The sequence below is a fragment of the Cricetulus griseus genome, chromosome 7 (assembly GCF_003668045.3).
Source record: "Cricetulus griseus strain 17A/GY chromosome 7, alternate assembly CriGri-PICRH-1.0, whole genome shotgun sequence".
NCBI lineage: Eukaryota > Metazoa > Chordata > Mammalia > Rodentia > Cricetidae > Cricetulus > Cricetulus griseus.
Genome location: NC_048600.1, coordinates 88361488 through 88378436, shown reverse-complemented (window position 1 = coordinate 88378436; position 16949 = coordinate 88361488). Strand labels below are relative to the sequence as shown.

Sequence of the window (16949 nt, the reverse complement as noted above, 5' to 3'; positions counted from 1 at the left end):
CCCCCTCCTGTCGCCCTCCCCAAACGACGGTGGCCGCACTGGGAGCAAAAGCATTCAGTACTTTCAACTAGGGCCACGCCAGAGCCTGCGCTCAGGCCGCAGACCAGCGTGTGCGCGTGCGCGTGCGCAGAGGTGTAACGCTGGAAGGTACGCCGAGGCTTGGAGGTGGAGGCGCGGCGCCCGGCAGGTGAGGTGAGGCGAGGGTTGGTATGGCTCGCCCACGCCAGGTGAGCATTCGCTCCTTGGGATGCCGGTATTGCTATGGTAGCCATAAACGACACTGCTTTTGGTCTGGGGCTCGGGTGGACCGAGACATCCTTCAATTCGGCCTCTTCCGATCATTTTAGGCCGAAGTCTCGTTATCATAGGCCTGGATTGTGGAGCTTAAAGATCTTTTAACAATAATTATTTATTATCTCCATTTCTAATTAACTGAGTCTCAGAGAACGGAAGAAGTCAGTTACCTCGTTTAACAATTGGTTGTACCAGAGTGTCAAAGTCCGTGACAAAGTTCATCCCTAAGACTTGCTAGAGGCGGTCGTGTGGAAGTAAAACAGGGAAATTATCGACCTGGGAATTTAACACTGAAATTTTTTTAATTTACTTTTTATAATTCAGATTTATTCTTCCCACTTTCGTCTTTACATCTTTAAATTTTCACTGAGGCTGGTAGAGATAGTTCATTCCTATATTCACAGTATTTGAGAGGCTGAGACAGAAAGATTGCAAGTTCAAGGCCAGCCTGGGCAGCATAGCACATTTGAGGCCAGTCAGGGCAATATACTAGAAGACCTTGTCCCACTTACCCCCCCCAAAAAAAGAAACAAGAATTAATTAGACTAGAAGATTGGTACATTCTTAACTCCTATTAAAAACTTAGGTGGAGAAACTTCCTACCCAAAGGCTGCCTCTCCAACTGTTGCTCCTTCATAGGAATCTTAGATCCTCAAAAAATAGTAAGCAGTTATTTCTTGATCATAGTATAATCTTAGATTATACGCCCGAGCCCCAGACCAAAAGCATAGATTACTCTTGATATAACTCATTAAGTTCCTGTTATATGAGAGATATTTTGCCATCAGAAAAGAAATACAATGATTGGGAAAATCTCAACAGCCCAAAAGAAGGGGTATAATTCAAGTGGCCAGAGCAAATGGCAGCCTTTGCCCAAATATCTGAGAGAAATGGGAAATATAAAAAGTGGTTTGAGATCCTGGTATGATGGCACATGCCTGTAACTCCAGTACTAGGGAGGAAGTTCAATGCTGGCCTCTACCGCTGAGTTCAAGGCCAAACCAAAAGTACACAAGTCCCTGTCTCCAAAACAGGAACCAGACATGGTGACACATGCCTATAAGCCTAGCACCAGAAATACAGAGGAAGGAGGAGCTCTTCAAATTCAAATGGTCTATATAAGTGAGTTCTATGCCAGCTAGAGCTATGTAATAAGACCTGTCTAAAAACCGTAACAGGAAAAAAAATTAAAACTGTAACTTGAAACAGATTATGGTGTCACACATCTCTAATCCCATGACTTTATGTGTTAATGCAAGAAGATAGGAGTTCCAGACTAGCTTAGGCTGTGCACACTCTAGGGGTTCAGGCAACACTTAGGGAATGAACATCAAGAATCCAGAGCTATCCTTGGCTATGTTCCAGGCCATCGTGGTTTACATGAGACCCTGCCAGAGAGAGAAAGAGAGAGAGAGAGAGAGAGGCATTCCTAATACCACATACACTAAGTGTGGTGGCAGAAGCCTATAATCCCAGCACTTGCAAAGCACAAGAGAAGGTTTAGAAATTCAAGGTCATTCTTGGCTACATACGCAGTTGAAAGCCAACATGGGGCGTGGGGCAGGTCATCTACTTTCCAGTTTAAGACATCAATTTGAAAATTATTTGGTTTTGTTTGCTTTTGTTGAGGCAAGGTCTGTTGTTTCCAGGCTGGTCTTGAAGTCATCATGCAGCCAAGGATAACCTTGTTTCTACCACTCTTGTTTCGAGCTCCTAAAAGATGGGATTACAGATGTGGCCCTATATTGATGTGCCAGGTTGATGTTATTCTAGGGATTGAAACCAGGGCCTAGTACATTTTGAACAAGCATCCTACTGACTGAATTGTATCCATGGCCTCAAAATTTATTTATTTATTCATTTTCCAGTCTATAGTCAATGGTGAGTTTTTTTTTTTTTAGATTTGTCTCATTTTTAATTATATGTGTGTATCTGTGTTGCATACATACACATGAGTAAATGTGCCTGAGGAAGCCAAGAGGCATTGGATTCCCTCTGAAGCTAGAGTTAAGGGCAGTTATGAGACATCTGCTCTGGGTTCTGGGAACTGAAGTCTAGTCCTCCAAAAGAGCACTACTTGTTCTTAACTGCTGAGCAATCTTCTCAGCCCCACAATTAAAAAAAAAAAAAATAGAGGAATAGAGGAAGATACCGACTTGAGCCTTTGGTGTCCAGATGCACATTCCATACATATGCCTTGCATAGTTAAAATTGTACAAGTTGCATAAAACAAGAAATTGAATTCTTTCTTTTTCTTTTTTTTCTCTTTTTCTTTTCTTGTTTTTTCAAGACAGGGTTTCTCTGTATTGCTTTGGAGGTTGTTCTGGAACTCATTGGGTAGACCAGGATGGCCTCAAATTCACAGAGATCCACCTGCCTCTGCCTCCTGAGTGTGTGCACCACCACCGCCCGGCTAAGCAATGAATTCTAACCATTTATAATTAGAAAAATTTTAAATAACTCACAGGACAAAGAAGTAAAACAGGCCAGGTATTAATATGCATCTACATAGTATCCCCGCTAGTTGGAAAACTGACAACTGCAGAAGCATCACTTATGCCCAGCTCAAAAATCCAGCCGGGAAATATACCAAGATCTCATCTCAGAAAGAAATTAGAGACCAGAAAGAAGTCTCAGCAGTTAAGAGCACTGGCTGCTTTTTCAGAGGACCCAGGACTCAGCACCCATAGGACAGCTCACAACTGTCCAGAACTCTGGTTCCAGGGCACTAGTCACACACACGGTACACAAACACACATGAGGCAAATACCCACACACATAATTTGTGAAAAAATCTCTGTGAATTCAAGTCCATCCTGGTCCTGTATAGTGAGACACTATATGTATTAATGAGTGTAATTTTTTAAAATGAAGCCATGCCTAAGACCTTGGGGTTGCTTTTATTTTCTATATAAAGTTCATGGGTTCTTGACAAATTAAGGTGATGAAAAACGGGCTGAGACTGTAACTCAATGGTAGAGTGCTTACTTAGCGTATGTCAAGCCCTAAGTCAAATCCCAGCACCTCAAAAATAAAAGAAAGAAAGCAGGTCGTGGTTCATGCCTTTAATCCCAGCACTCAGGAGGCAGAGGCAGGATGATTTTGAGTTCAAGGCCAGCCTGGTCTATAGAGCCAAGTTCCAGGACAGCAAAGCTACACGGAGAAACCAAAAAAGAAAGAAAGAAAATAGTGCATGACAGAATCCATGAGAAAGCATTAAGCCTATATAAAAATAATTTTAGAGTCTTGGTGCATTTAGCATTTTAAAACTAAAGGCCGGGGAAGTGGGCTGGAGAGATGTTCAACAGCTAAGAGCACTTGGGTTCTTTAGAGGACCCAAGTTCCATTCCCACCACCCATATGGCAGCTCACAATTGTCTGTAACTCCAATCCCAGGAAATCCAACATTCTCATGACCTCTGCAAGTACCAGCCACACATGTGTTGCACAGGCATGCATACAGGCAAAATATTCATATACATTAAGTAAACAAACAAAGGCTGGGGATGTACCTCAGATGATAAAGGGCTTGCCTACCATGCATGATCCTAAACACCACATAAACTGAACACAGCAGTGCATGCCTGTAATCACAGCACTAAGGAGGCTGAGGCAGTACAATCAGGAATTGAAGGTCATCCTCAATTCTGTAGTTAGTTTAAGGTTAGGTACTGTCCCAATACATTTAATTAATTAAAACAAATAGCTAGAGAGATGGCTCAATCAATACAGTGCTTGCTATACAACAATTGATGGCTCAATCAATATAGTGATATATATATACATATATATTCATGCATACATAATACGAACCTGAGTTCAATCTCCAGCACCCACTTAAAAAGCTAGGAATGATGTCATGGGTTTGTAATGAAAGTTCTGGGGAAATATAGACAGCTGAATCTCTGAGGCTTACTGGCCAGCTAGTTTAAACAGTAAACCCCATTTCCCAGTGAAAAACTATTATGGGGTGCTGGAGCGATGGATTCGCAGTTAAGAGCACAGATTGCTCTTCCAGATGTCATGAGTTCAATTCTCACATGGTGGCTCACAGCAACCACCTATAGTGGAATCTGATACCCTCTTCTGGAATAAGGGCATACATGCAGATGGTATTCTCACGCAAGTAAAATAAATAATCTTTTTTTTAAAAAATTAAAAAAAAAAAAAACTATAGCCAAGGTGGCTAGCTCCTGAAGGGTAACAACCTCACTCAGAATTCGCTTACACTCATGTGCACACCAATACACCTATACACATGAACACCCATGGCCAAAAAGAAATTTTATTTATCATTTATTTATTTTACATCCCAACCACAGTGTCTCCCTCCTCTCCTCCTAGTCCCTCTCCCCCTCTTCTCTTCTGCCTCCCCTCCCCCATCAACTCCTCCATTTCTATTGAGAAAAGGCCAGGCCTCCCATGGATATTAACAAAACAAGACTAAGCACCTCACCATGTATTTAGACTGGGCAAGGCAACCCAGTATGAGGAATAGGATCCCAAAAGCTGGCAAAACAAAATCTAATAATGGACTGTAGAAATGGCTCAGTGGTTAACAGCACTTTTGCTCTTCAAAGGACTTAAGTTCAGTTTCTAGCACCCATGTAAGGTGACTCACAACTGCCTGTAACTCCAGTTCCTAGTGAGTAGACATTCTGGCTTCTGCAGGCACCTGCATATGTGTACACACACACACACACACACACACACACACACACACACACACACACACACACACGGAAGAGAGAGACAAAGAAAGAAGGGAAGGGAGGGAGGGAGGGAGGAGCCGGGTATGGCTGTGCACATCTTCACTCCCAGCACTTGGAATGCAGAGACAGGCAGATCTCTGTGAGTTCCAGACTAGCCTAGGCTATATAATGAGTTTCGAGGTAGCCAGGGCTACATAGAGAGACCCCATCTCAGCAAACTTTAATTGCATTATTTATTGTGTGTGAGCTCACATGTGGAAGTCAGAGGATAACCTGCAGGAGTGTGTTCTCTCCCTCTACCTGTGAATCCCAGGTTGTCAGACTTGGCAGCAAGTGCCTTTACCAGCTGAGCTATCTCTCCAGCTCTCTCTCCCTTTTTTTTCTGAAAACTACCTTTCAGGCCTACTCACAAGTTTGGTTTTGTTTTCACCTCCATCGTTCCCTCTTTCACTGCTGTTTTCCATCAGAAGCAGAGAATTGAGGTAATCATACTATTTTGTTCACACTGTCATTAACAAAGCCTTTCTCATTTTTTTGCTCATTTCAGTTCCCAGTCATCCATCATCACTCCTTCTTTAGTGGCTTTAGTGTGCTTGATATATGTCCTTAAATATACATGTATCTTTGCATAATATATAATGTTTTATGTATGTATTTAAATGTACATGATTGATATTGTGTTATAGATCTCATTCTGTTTCTTTTTCATGTTTCCATAAATAATTCTATTACATAGTATTTCCTAAATGACCTTACACCCTTTGCCACACTGGTCCTGGGCCAAGATGGGCCAGTCAAAGTCCTTACCCAGAATTTTTTGAACTGAAATTGAGAGAAAATCCCTCTTCAGTGTGGAAGCCATAAAATGTAAAACACAGGAGCTGACAGCAGCCATGTGTCCTGCCATACGGAACCAGCTGGTCTATGAAAAGGAAGCCGACGTGCCAAAGGCAGCAGAGGTGAGAAACTGAGTGCGAGTCATGGAAACTCCCGAGCTCCTGGTTGCAGTTGTGGCTGAAGCTCTGTATCCCCTCTGTGGTTTGTCCAACCTTTCCTCAGATTCCATGAGCCGGTGAACCTGGAAGTCCTCGTCCTTTGCCTAAGCTGCTTCAAATTGGGGTTCTCTCACTTGTAAACTGTATCAGTCAGGATTCTCTAAAGGAACAGAACTGAAAGAATGAAATATGTCTGTATATGAACGGCATATATTAGAATGCTTTATAGGCTGTGGTGGCTAATCCCACAATGGCTGTCTTTTGGCAGAAAAGCCAAGAATCTGGTGATATTTAGTCCACACTAAATTGGAATCCTGAAGAAACTGGTTCTAGTACCAATAAAAGAATGCCTTAGCAGAGGGATAGATGAACTTGTCAATAAGAGTGAGGGCAAGCGGGCAAATAGCAGACACTCCCTTCTTCCATGTCTTTTTCTGTGAGCTACCCTCAAAGATGTGGCTCGTATTTAGAGTACATTGTCTCGCCTCAAATGATCCAATCAAGAAAACCCTTCCCAAGCATGCTGAGCTGCTTGGGTTTTAGTCAGTTCTGGTAAAATCAAGCTTACAAGGAAATTAGGCATCACACAACCTATAGACCTAAGTATAACTGCTTTCTTTCAGTTTGTTTCAACTGTGATAAAATAGACATAAACTGTGTCATTTAACCAGTTTTAAGTGTATGCTTTTTGTTGTTGTTTAATGTATTCTATTACATATCCAAACCCATTTATACCTATTAAACAGCTCTCCATTGTCCTAAACATAGCCCATCAACTACTCTTCTTTCTTTGAATTTCATCGCTATAAGAATCCTACATAATTGGAATCATGTAATAGGTATCTTTGCAAATAGCTTGTTTCCCTTAGCATAATGTCCTCAATGTTCATCTATGTCATAACATGTCAGAATTTCCTCCTGTTAAATATAAATTTTACATTTTATGTGCATATTACATATGTATAGGCATTTGTCGGTGGCCACTGGCCTCTTTTGGTTATTATGAATAATGTAGCTATGAACATGAGAGTGCAGAAATCTCATTGGTTGTGGGGTATTCACCAGAGAAGACTGCTTAGACATGGTTTAAGCCAATAGAAAGTCTTTATTAGCTGGTCTGTGACTACACTGGGTTTTCAAGCTTTAGGGTGAGCTCTAAGCACAAAAACCATGTCCTGGGTTGCCATACTTCAGTTAACAAAAACAGTAGCCTGAAGCAGTACTACAGAAGCTAAAAAGGTTAGTGCTTTTAGAGACTTTCCCAGAACTATGGACTTTGAAGGATTAGGCCTTTGTTTTAGTGTTGTCAGGCAGTACTGTCCACATGCTGTGTCTTAGAGCCCAAATGGTAATTCCATCATGGAGTCAGTTGTGCAAAGGTCTGAAAGGTCTGGGGCCCTGTTTACACTTTGATGAAACACAGATTTTGGTTCTTTTGGTCTACCTCTAGGAGTAGAGTTCCTGGTTCCTCAGCAGTCTGTGGTCCTCCTTGGGCTACTACACACCAAGTTTCAGGGCATTGTAGGATACCTAAAACTCTGTCTTTTACACACACACACCACACACACACACACACACACACACACACACACACACACACACACACACGAGAAAGCAAGCAAGCAAGAATGTCTTAAATAATGTAGCCTTGCTCAACAGCTGGTTTGTTTCAAGGTCAGGTCAGGACTTGTCCTAGAATGGATTGACTAGCACCTGCATGGGAGGGGCTGTAAACCTGTAAACATCCCACTGGGCCACAAATCTTTAGTGTTCTTGCTTCTTTGCTTTTCCCCTGAGGTAGGGTCAAAAGGGTCTCACTGTGTAACTCAAGCTGGCCTGGATCTTGCTTTGTAGACCAGTCAGGTCTCTGCTTCTTGAGTGCTAACATTAAATGTGTGTGCAACCACATGTATGTATAACCGTACAAAGGTAGATTTCTCCTTTTTTTTTTTGTTTGTTTGTTTTGTTTTGTTTTGTTTTTTGAGACAGGGTTTCTCTGTAGCTTTGGAGCCTGTCCTAGAAATTGCTCTGTAGACCAGGCTATCTTTAAACTCAGAGATCCCCGTCTCTGCTTCTCAAGTGCTGGGATTAAAGGTATGCACCACCACCCAACCTTCTCCTTTTGTTTAATTCTGTGTGTATGACTGTTTTACCTCAATGTGTGGCTGTACACCACAAGTGTACCTGGTACCTGAGGAAGTCAGAAGAGGGTCCTGGGTCTCCTGGAACTGCAGTTCCAGATAGTTGTGAGCTACCGTGTCAGTGCTGGGAACTGAACCTAGGGCCTCTACAAGACTAGCTAGTTTTTTGGGGTTTTTTTGTTTGTTTGTTTGTTTTGGTTTTTTTGGCTTTTTGAGAGACAGGGTTTCTCTGTGGCTTTGGAGGCTGTCCTGATCAGACTGGTCTTGAACTCACAGAGATCTGCCTGCCTCTGCCTCCCAAGTGCTGGGATTAAAGGCGTGTGCCAACACCACCTGGCTAAAGATTTATTTACTTATTATGTATACAGTGTTCTGTCTGCATGAATCCCTGCAGGCCAGAAGAGGCACCAGATCTCATTACTTATGGTTGCTAGCCTCAAGTGGTTGCTGGGAATTGAACCCAGGACCTCTGGAAGACCAGCTAGTGTTCTTAACCACTGAGCAATCTCTCCAGTCCTGACTAGCTAGTATTCTTAACTACTAAGCAATCCAGAGCATAGCACCTGTTCTTTTTCCTGGATGGTTTTGATGGCTTACTTTCCAAATGTGAAGAAAAACCAGGGAATTATTGTATGAACTATGTTTATCTTTGAAGTTTTGAGTTTCCCTAGAGGAGTTGATGCAATGAAAGGTTTCTTTGCTTCTGTATGGTAAAAGAGTCCCCACACCTGTGTGAGCTCTGAGATCTGGCATCAGCTAAAATCTTGGAAACCATGTGGAAGAACTAGACATATAGCTGTCCTTGCTTCTGCGATTTCCCACACAAGCCTTTCCTTAGGAACCCTAAAAGAAACTTCAATTCCTGTGGAAGCTGAAAATAGCACAGCCAAAGAGAGATCTGAGAACTAGAAAGCAGTCAACTTTAAAAATACTATTTGAGGCCTGGAGAGATGGCTCAGGGGTTAGGTTAAGAGCACTGACTGTTCTTCCAGAGGTCCTAAGTTCAATTCCCAGCAACCACATGGTGGCCCATGTATACATGATAAATAAATAAATAAATAAATAAATAAATAAATAAATCTTTTAAAAAAATACTATTTGAAAAACTACCTTAAGCCGTGTCTGAAGTTAGAAAAAAATAGCTGGGCATTGGTGGCTCATGCCTTTAATCCCAGCACTTGGGAGGCAGAGGCAGGCAGATCTCTGTGAGTTGGAGACCAGCCTGGTCTGGAAGAGCTAGCTCCAGGACAGCCTCCAGAGCCACAAAGAAACCCTGTCTCGGGAAAAAAAAAGAAAGAAAGAAAGAAAGAAAGAAAGAAAGAAAGAAAGGAAAAAAGAAAAAGTTAAGGGATAGTAGCTATAAAACAGCAAAGATTGTAATATAAAAGTGGCTTCCAGTCACCTGTAACTCCAGTTCCAGACTTTATGTGGTGCACATAAGCTCACACAGACATACCCATACATGTAAATAACACACCTTCTTAAAAGGAAACCAGCTGGGACTATGGGTGAAGCTCATTGATAGAGCATTTGCCCTGAGTCCTTGTATCCCATCTTCAGCATGGGGGGAGTAGGGGACACACTTTAAAAGCTAACAAAATCTAGTAAAATGCCTTATTACATAATAAATATGCAGAAAAAATCTTACCCTTCATATATATTATCCGTAAGTAATCTTAAATTTTTGTGGTAAGGGCTGGAGAGTTGGCTCAGGAGTTAAGAATATTAGCTGCTCTTCTAGAGAACCCAGTTTGGTTCCCAGCATCCATCCACATGGCAGCTCACAACCATCTGTAATTCCAGTTCCAGGGATCTGATTCCTTCTGGCCTCCCTGGGTACCAGGCACACCCATGGTACACATACATACACCAAGGCAAAACATTCATCTACATAAGTCTAAAAAAATTATTTTAAATATTATAGCAGGCTGGAGAGATGGCCCAGTGAGTAAAGACCCTTGGAGTGGAGCCTGACAACACAAGTATAATCCCCAGGACCACAGGATAGAGGAAAAGAACCAACGCCCAAAGCTGTTCTCTGATGCCAAAGCATGGGCACACACCCCACACACAGGGAAGATAAAATTTAATGAAAAGCAAAATATCGAGCCGAGCAGTGGTGGTGCACACCTTTACTCCCAGCACTCAGGAGGCAGAGGCAGGCGGATCTCTAAGGCCAGCCTACCCAAAAAGACCCTATCTTGGAAGAAAAAAAAAAACAATAACAAAGCAATATAGCAAGGCAGAAGTGAATGGACATCCTTTAGATACTGTTGTTATAACAAGTATGAACTGGTACAGTCAGCTTGACAGTAGGTGTTAAATATCACAAAACTGACACATTACTACACTAACATGACACTTCAAATGCCTTAGAACTGTGTATGCATTTAGATTCAATTATGAAAACTGAGGAAACTGAGCCAAGTTTCTTGCTCCAACTGGAGCAAGAAAATTATTTTAACAGGTAATGTATATATGTTTTGGAAGTGTGGAAAATTATTAAAAAGGCACTAAAACCAAACACAGTGGTGTAGGTCTGAAATCTCAGCACTTGGAAGGTAAGTCAGGACAGTCAGGATTTCAAGGTTATCCGCTACGTAGTAAGTTTGAAGCCAGTCTGGGCTACATGAGACCCTGTCTCAAAAACCAAATGAAATAAAAGGTAAAAAAGAGTAGGACTGAGCCAGGCATGGTGGCTCATACTGTAATCCCAGGGATCAGGAGGCTAGGACAAGAAGACTGTTGTGAGTTCAAGTACACTGTGGTCTACACAGTGAGTTTCAGGCTAGCCTGATCTACAGAAGCAAGGCCTTTTCCCAAAAGAATAAAATTAACAATACAGCCAGGCTTGGTGGCACATGCCTGTAATCCTAGTGTTTGAAAAATGAAGGCATGGGGGCTGGAGAGATGGCTCAGAGGTTAAGAGCACTGACTGCTCTTCCAGAGGTCCTGAGTTCAATTCCCAGCAACCACATGGGGACTCACAACCATCAGTTATGAAATCTGGTGCCCTCTTCTGGTGTGCAGATATACATGGAAGCAGAATGTTGTATACATAATAAATAAATAAAATCTTTAAAAAAAAAGAAAAGAAAATTGAAGGCAGAATGATGAGAAATTCAAGGTTATCCTTGGCTACATATCAAGTTTGAGGTCATTCTGGTCTATATACATATGAGACCAAGAAACCTGTGAACCAGAAATATTGACACATGGCTGTAATTCTGGCAATCAGAATGTAGTAGCAAGAGGATTGTTAGTTTGAGGATCATAGCCTGAATTACATGGCAGAATCATCCAAAAAGTAAAAACAAGGCCAGGCATTGGTGGCGGTGCATGCCTTTAATCCCAGCACTTGGGAGGCAAAAGGCAGGTGGATCTCTATGAGTTCGAGACCAGCCTGGTCTACCAGAGCTAGTCCAAGACAGCCTCCAAAACCATAGAGAAACCCTGTCTCGGCGCCCCCCCCCCAAAAAAAACAACCAAGATGGCTCATCAGTTAGGAGTACTCACTGCCATTCCTAATGACTTGTTTAGTTCCCAGTAACCACACTCCAGCAGCTCAACACCAGCTCCAAAAATCCATTAGCCTCATTGTGCACATATGCACATATAACATATATTCACATAGACACATGAAAAGTTTTTATGTTTTTTAAAAATAAAAATTAACCACTTTAATCCTAGCACTTGGCAGGCAGATCTCTGAGCTCAAGGCCAGCCTGATCTATAAAGCAAGTTCCAGGACAGCCAGGGCTGTCAGAGAGACCCTGTCTCAAAAAACCAAGGGGAAAAAACATTTTTTCCCAAAATAACTTTTGTTCATTTATTTACTAAGAGTCTCACTATATAACCCTAGCTAACCTGAAATTTACTGTGTTGGCCAAGCTGGCCTTGAACTCACCTGCATCTGCCTCCAGAGGTCTGAGATTAAAGGCATGTGCCACCACTCCAGGATACATTTGTGTGTGTGTGTGTGTGTGTGTGGGTGGGTGGGTGGGTGGGTGGGTGGGTGGGTCATGCATGCCAAGGCATATGTGTGGAGGTCAGAAGACAACTTGAAGTAATCACTTTTTCCATCATGTGGGTCTTGGTAGGTCATCAGGCCTGACAGTAAATAAATGCCTTAAGCTGCTGAGCCACCTTGCCAGTCCCAATATTTGTTAGTTTTTAAAATAATACAATCCAGGTACAATGGCACACATGAGTAGTCTCAGCAATCACAAGTCTCTGACAGGAGGATCCCTTGGGTTTTATACCAGCCTGGAGAGCATAGTGACACTTGAGACTCCCAAAACAAGACAGCAGATGTAGTGGCACAAACCTCCAATTCCAGTACTTAGAAGGCAGAGGCAGGTAGAACTCTGTAAATTCAAGGCCAGCCTGGCTATACAGTGATGAAAAGGCACATACCTGTAACAGTGCCAAAGGTGTGAGTGGGGCCGGATAATGTCAGTTTCAGTAGGCACAAAACTACTTCAGCTTCAAAGAAGTTTCTCTGAACAGAAATCCCAACATGCTAGTAATGGGAACAGTTCCACGTAGCACTACAGCCCCCAGACTGTTCTCCTGTTTCAGTGTTTCAAATAAGCATCATTTGGACTATGCTTTGACCCCATTTCTTATTCCTGGATTTCAGAACCATGTGTGCTCAGTACTGCATCTCTTTTGCTGATGTTGAAAAAGCTCATGTCAACATTCGAGATTCTGTCCATCTCACGCCAGTGCTGACAAGCTCCATTTTGAATCAAATAGCAGGGCGCAGTCTTTTCTTCAAATGTGAACTCTTCCAGAAAACTGGATCTTTTAAGGTAAAAATCTATTTTGTTTTTTATCACGTTTTCCAAATCAGTTTGTTTTGGGTTTTTTGTTGTTTTGTTTTTTGAGACAGGGTTTCACTGTGTAGTCCTAGCTGTCCAGGAACTAGCTCTGCAGACCAGGCTGGCCTCAAACTCACAGAGATCCGCCTGCCTATGCCTCCCCAGTGCCTGGCCCCAAATCTGTTTTATTTTCCTGTCCACCAGTAGGGTGGATGGAAGAAAACAAATGTCTTTTTGCAATTGGAAACAAAAGGTTGCAATTTTCAAGTCATGGGTACCAGGTTTATAACATTGATATGTCACTTTCACACAAGCTAAAAATCCCTTATAATTATGGTCCCATGAACATTATCTAAATAAGTTAAAGGTGTGTACCATCACACGTGCCTGTATTTTTGTACAGCTATACAATGTTTTTGTATTTTAAACAGAAGAATCAGGAATAAGGTTGTCTTTGCCTACATAGCAAATTCAGTGCCAGCCTGGGCCAGGTGAGAGCATGTTTTTTGGTTTTTTTTGTTGTTTTTTTTTTCCATTCACGACAGGGTTTCATTGTATCCCTGGCGTCATATAACTCACTCTGCAGACCAGGCTGGTCTCAAACTCAAGAGATATACCTGCCTCTGCCTCCCAAGTGCTGGGATCAAAGGTGTGTGCCACTACCACCAAGCTAATTTTTTTTTAATTTACAAAGAAAATTACAGTTACAATAAGCAAATTTACTATTGTGAAAAATAGTCTTTAAACTTGGTATAGTTTAAGTGTACAATGTTTAGCTATATAGTACAGTACTATATAGCAATGTCTTTAGATGTTCCCAGATCTATCTTCTGTCCTGCAAAACACTCATTAAATGTTCTTTAGAGGTAGGTGTGGCAGCTCATCCCTGTAATCCAGAAAAGGGAGACTAAGGCAAGAGGATGCCATGAGTTCAAAGCTACTCTGGACTAGGTTTAAGTTCTAGCCCAGCTGAGGCAAGATTCAAACAGAAGTGGGGATAAAGGCCAGAGAGATGGCCCTGTAGGGAAGAGCACCTGTTCTTGCAGAGGACCTGGGTTTCAAATACTCACACAGTGGTTCACAACTATTTATAACCCAAATTCCAGAGAACCATATACATAAGTCTAAAAATTAAAGGGGGGGTAATGTCCTGTGTGTCATACCATTTTACCTTTCTATATTTTTCTATTTTAGACAAATACCATTGTATTGCAATTCCATGTGGTATTGCTCAGTGTTTAACATGGTTCAGTTTATTGCTTGAAAGCAATAGGTTGTATCACAGCCTGGGTGCATAGCAGGCTATGTTGTGTAAATATTCTATGGTTTGTACAATGAAACAAGTGAATTCATTTCTCTGAACATGTCCCCATTGTTAAATGATGCACCATTTATAATTCACCATATCTTCCAGATTCGTGGTGCCCTTAATGCCATCAGAGGCTTAATTCCTGACACTTTGGAAGGGAAGCCCAAAGCCGTTGTTACTCACAGCAGTGGAAACCATGGCCAGGCTCTCACCTATGCTGCCAAACTGGAAGGTATTTAATTTTCTCAGCGTATAGAGTAGTATCAAAAAGGAGTGAGAAAATACCCTAATTTCAGTAAGAGTGATGGCAGTTGTGAAATAAGTTTCCAAAGAAATCTCTGTTTGCTCATAAGCAAAATGATCTAAGTTTCGATCTGTAAGATCTAATCATGTTCTTACCCTCCCAGGGATTCCCGCTTATATTGTGGTGCCTCAAACCGCTCCCAACTGCAAGAAACTGGCAATACAAGCCTATGGAGCCTCTATAGTATATAGTGAACAAAGTGATGAGGTAAGGAGGGAAGTGTTCAGCATCACTTGACAGACTACCTGCCTCCCTTCCTGGAGGCTTTTTCTTTGCCTTAGCATAGCCAGCCTTTCCCCCATCTATCCTTACTGATGTCATTTGTCTCAGCTTAATTCAACTAAAGCCAGGCATGGTGGCACATGCCTACTCTAGCATTCAGGAGTAGGAGACAGAATGGCAACTTCCAGACCAGCCTGAGCTAGATAGAGTAAGACTTTTCTCAAAAAGTTTAACACCTGGGTATGGTTGTTATATGCCTGTAATCTCAGCACTTGGGAAATACAGGCAGGAAGACCAGGAGTTCAAGGTCATCCTTGGACACAAACTGTAAGACTAGCCTGAGGACCTGAGTTACATGATATCCTGTCTCAAAATGAGAGAAGGAAGGAGAGAGGGAGGGAGGCAGGCAGATTAATAATTATTTGGTTTTTCGAGACAGGGTTTCTCTGTGTAGCTTTGGAGCCTATCCTGGCACTCGCCCTGGAGACCAGGCTGGCCTCGAACTCAGAGATCTGCCTGCCTCTGCCTCCTGAGTGCTAGGATTAAAGGCGTGCGCCACCAACACCCGGCCGATGTTTTATTTTTAGACAGGGTCTGTCTACATAGTACTGTCCTGGAACTCACTATATATACCTGGATGGTCTTGAACTGAGAGAAATCCATCTGCCTCCAGAGTACTGGTATTAAAGTCATGTGCACCATGCCCAGCCAGAAATTAAATTTTTCTTTTTATGTAGTGTTTTGCCTTCGTGTATGAGAGTGTAGGAGAGTGTAGGAACTAGAGCTACAGACAGTTGTAAGCTGCTCTGTGGGTGCTGGGAACTGAAATCAGTCCTCTGAAGAAGTCATAGCTCCTAACCACAGAGCCATCTCTCCTGTCCCAGAAACTGAATTTAAAAAAATTGGGGGGAGGGGGAGTGGTTTCTAGACAGGGTTTATCTGTGTTGCTTTGGACCTCAAACTCAGAGATCCACCTGCCTCTGCTCCCAAGTGCTGGGATTAAAGGTGTGTGCCACCACCACCCAGCCAGAAACTTTTTAGTTTCACCTATGGTCCAACAACCCAGCTTTCCCTCCCTGGCGTCAGTGATTTTGTCTGACACCAGATTCCTGGTCTTACTCCCTATTCCTCATTCCAGTCTTCCTCACCTCAGCAAATAGCAACATTTATCTTTCTAGTTTGTTCAAGAAAAAAAATTCTTTGATAAGTTCCAAATACCACATCCAGATAATTTGTCCTCCCAAATTGAACACACACACCCACCCACACCCCAGGGGGGGGGGGACACGACCTGTGGAGAAGAAGTCACCAGCTGCCAAACTTGATAGCCCAAGTTTAATTTCTGGGACCCAAAAAGTGTTAGGCAAGAACTGACTGCCAGTTGTCCCCAACCTCTACAGACATGCAAAATTGAATAGATATAAATTGAATGATAAAAAATTTTTAAAAGAAAAACCAGAAGTTTTTTTTTTTTTTTTTTGAGGGGTTTTTGAGGCTGAGTTTCTCTGTAGCTTTGTTGCTCTCATAAACCACCTCACAGAGATCCACCTGCCTCTGCCTCCCCAGTGCTGTGTTTAAAGGCGTGCTCTACCAACGTTCAGCGGAAACCTAGAACTTTTAAAGTCCAATTCCTTTTAACAGCCTTTCCCATTATCACCCTGATTCCATCCAGCATCTGTTCTCACATTTAGTAGCCTAATTCGTCTCTGCTTCCACCCCTCTGCCTATCCTATTATCCTCTCCCTTAATAGTTCACAAGTCCAAATCCTATCTTGTACACTTTGCACATTATTAACATCTTCCGTTTTAAAAGATCCAGTTTGTTTGTATCAGAGAATTAGAAGCCCCTCAGTCACCCAGCAAAAAAATTTTCTCGCACGTAGTCAAGCGTACCATGTTTATTTATGAAAGAAATGTTAAAGTGTTTGAAGTGTTAAGTTACTGAATTGTACTTTTGGGGACTCACTGTAACTCAAGTAAACTACATTAATGCTACCTTTTAGTCCAGAGAAAAGGTCACACAAAGAATTATGCAAGAAACAGAAGGCATCTTGGTCCACCCCAACCAGGAGCCTGCAGTGATAGCTGGACAAGGGACAATTGCCCTGGAAGTACTGAACCAGGTAAAATGCCATCATCCTATCTAGCC

At 42.2% G+C, this 16949-nt stretch overlaps 1 protein-coding gene across 6 annotated transcripts in view; it reads left to right on the top strand.

The window, feature by feature from the left end:
* The first annotated feature begins 1 nt into the window (after position 1).
* The window catches only part of Srr (serine racemase), a 23122-nt gene continuing 6174 nt past the window's right edge, over positions 2 to 16949 (top strand). For 2 of the 6 annotated variants that reach the window (XM_027426771.2, XM_035447513.1), the window contains exons 1-6: positions 2 to 187; positions 5743 to 5965; positions 12785 to 12956; positions 14380 to 14506; positions 14682 to 14785; positions 16804 to 16923. In XM_027426771.2, coding sequence (XP_027282572.1) covers positions 5931 to 5965; positions 12785 to 12956; positions 14380 to 14506; positions 14682 to 14785; positions 16804 to 16923 — 558 coding nt within the window. In that variant the 5' untranslated portion in view covers positions 2 to 187; positions 5743 to 5930. Of the gene's footprint in view, positions 193 to 5553; positions 5966 to 12784; positions 12957 to 14379; positions 14507 to 14681; positions 14786 to 16803; positions 16924 to 16949 lie in introns of all 6 variants that reach the window. The other 4 variants (XM_035447512.1, XM_027426772.2, XM_027426773.2 and 1 more) reach the window with 4 other exon arrangements.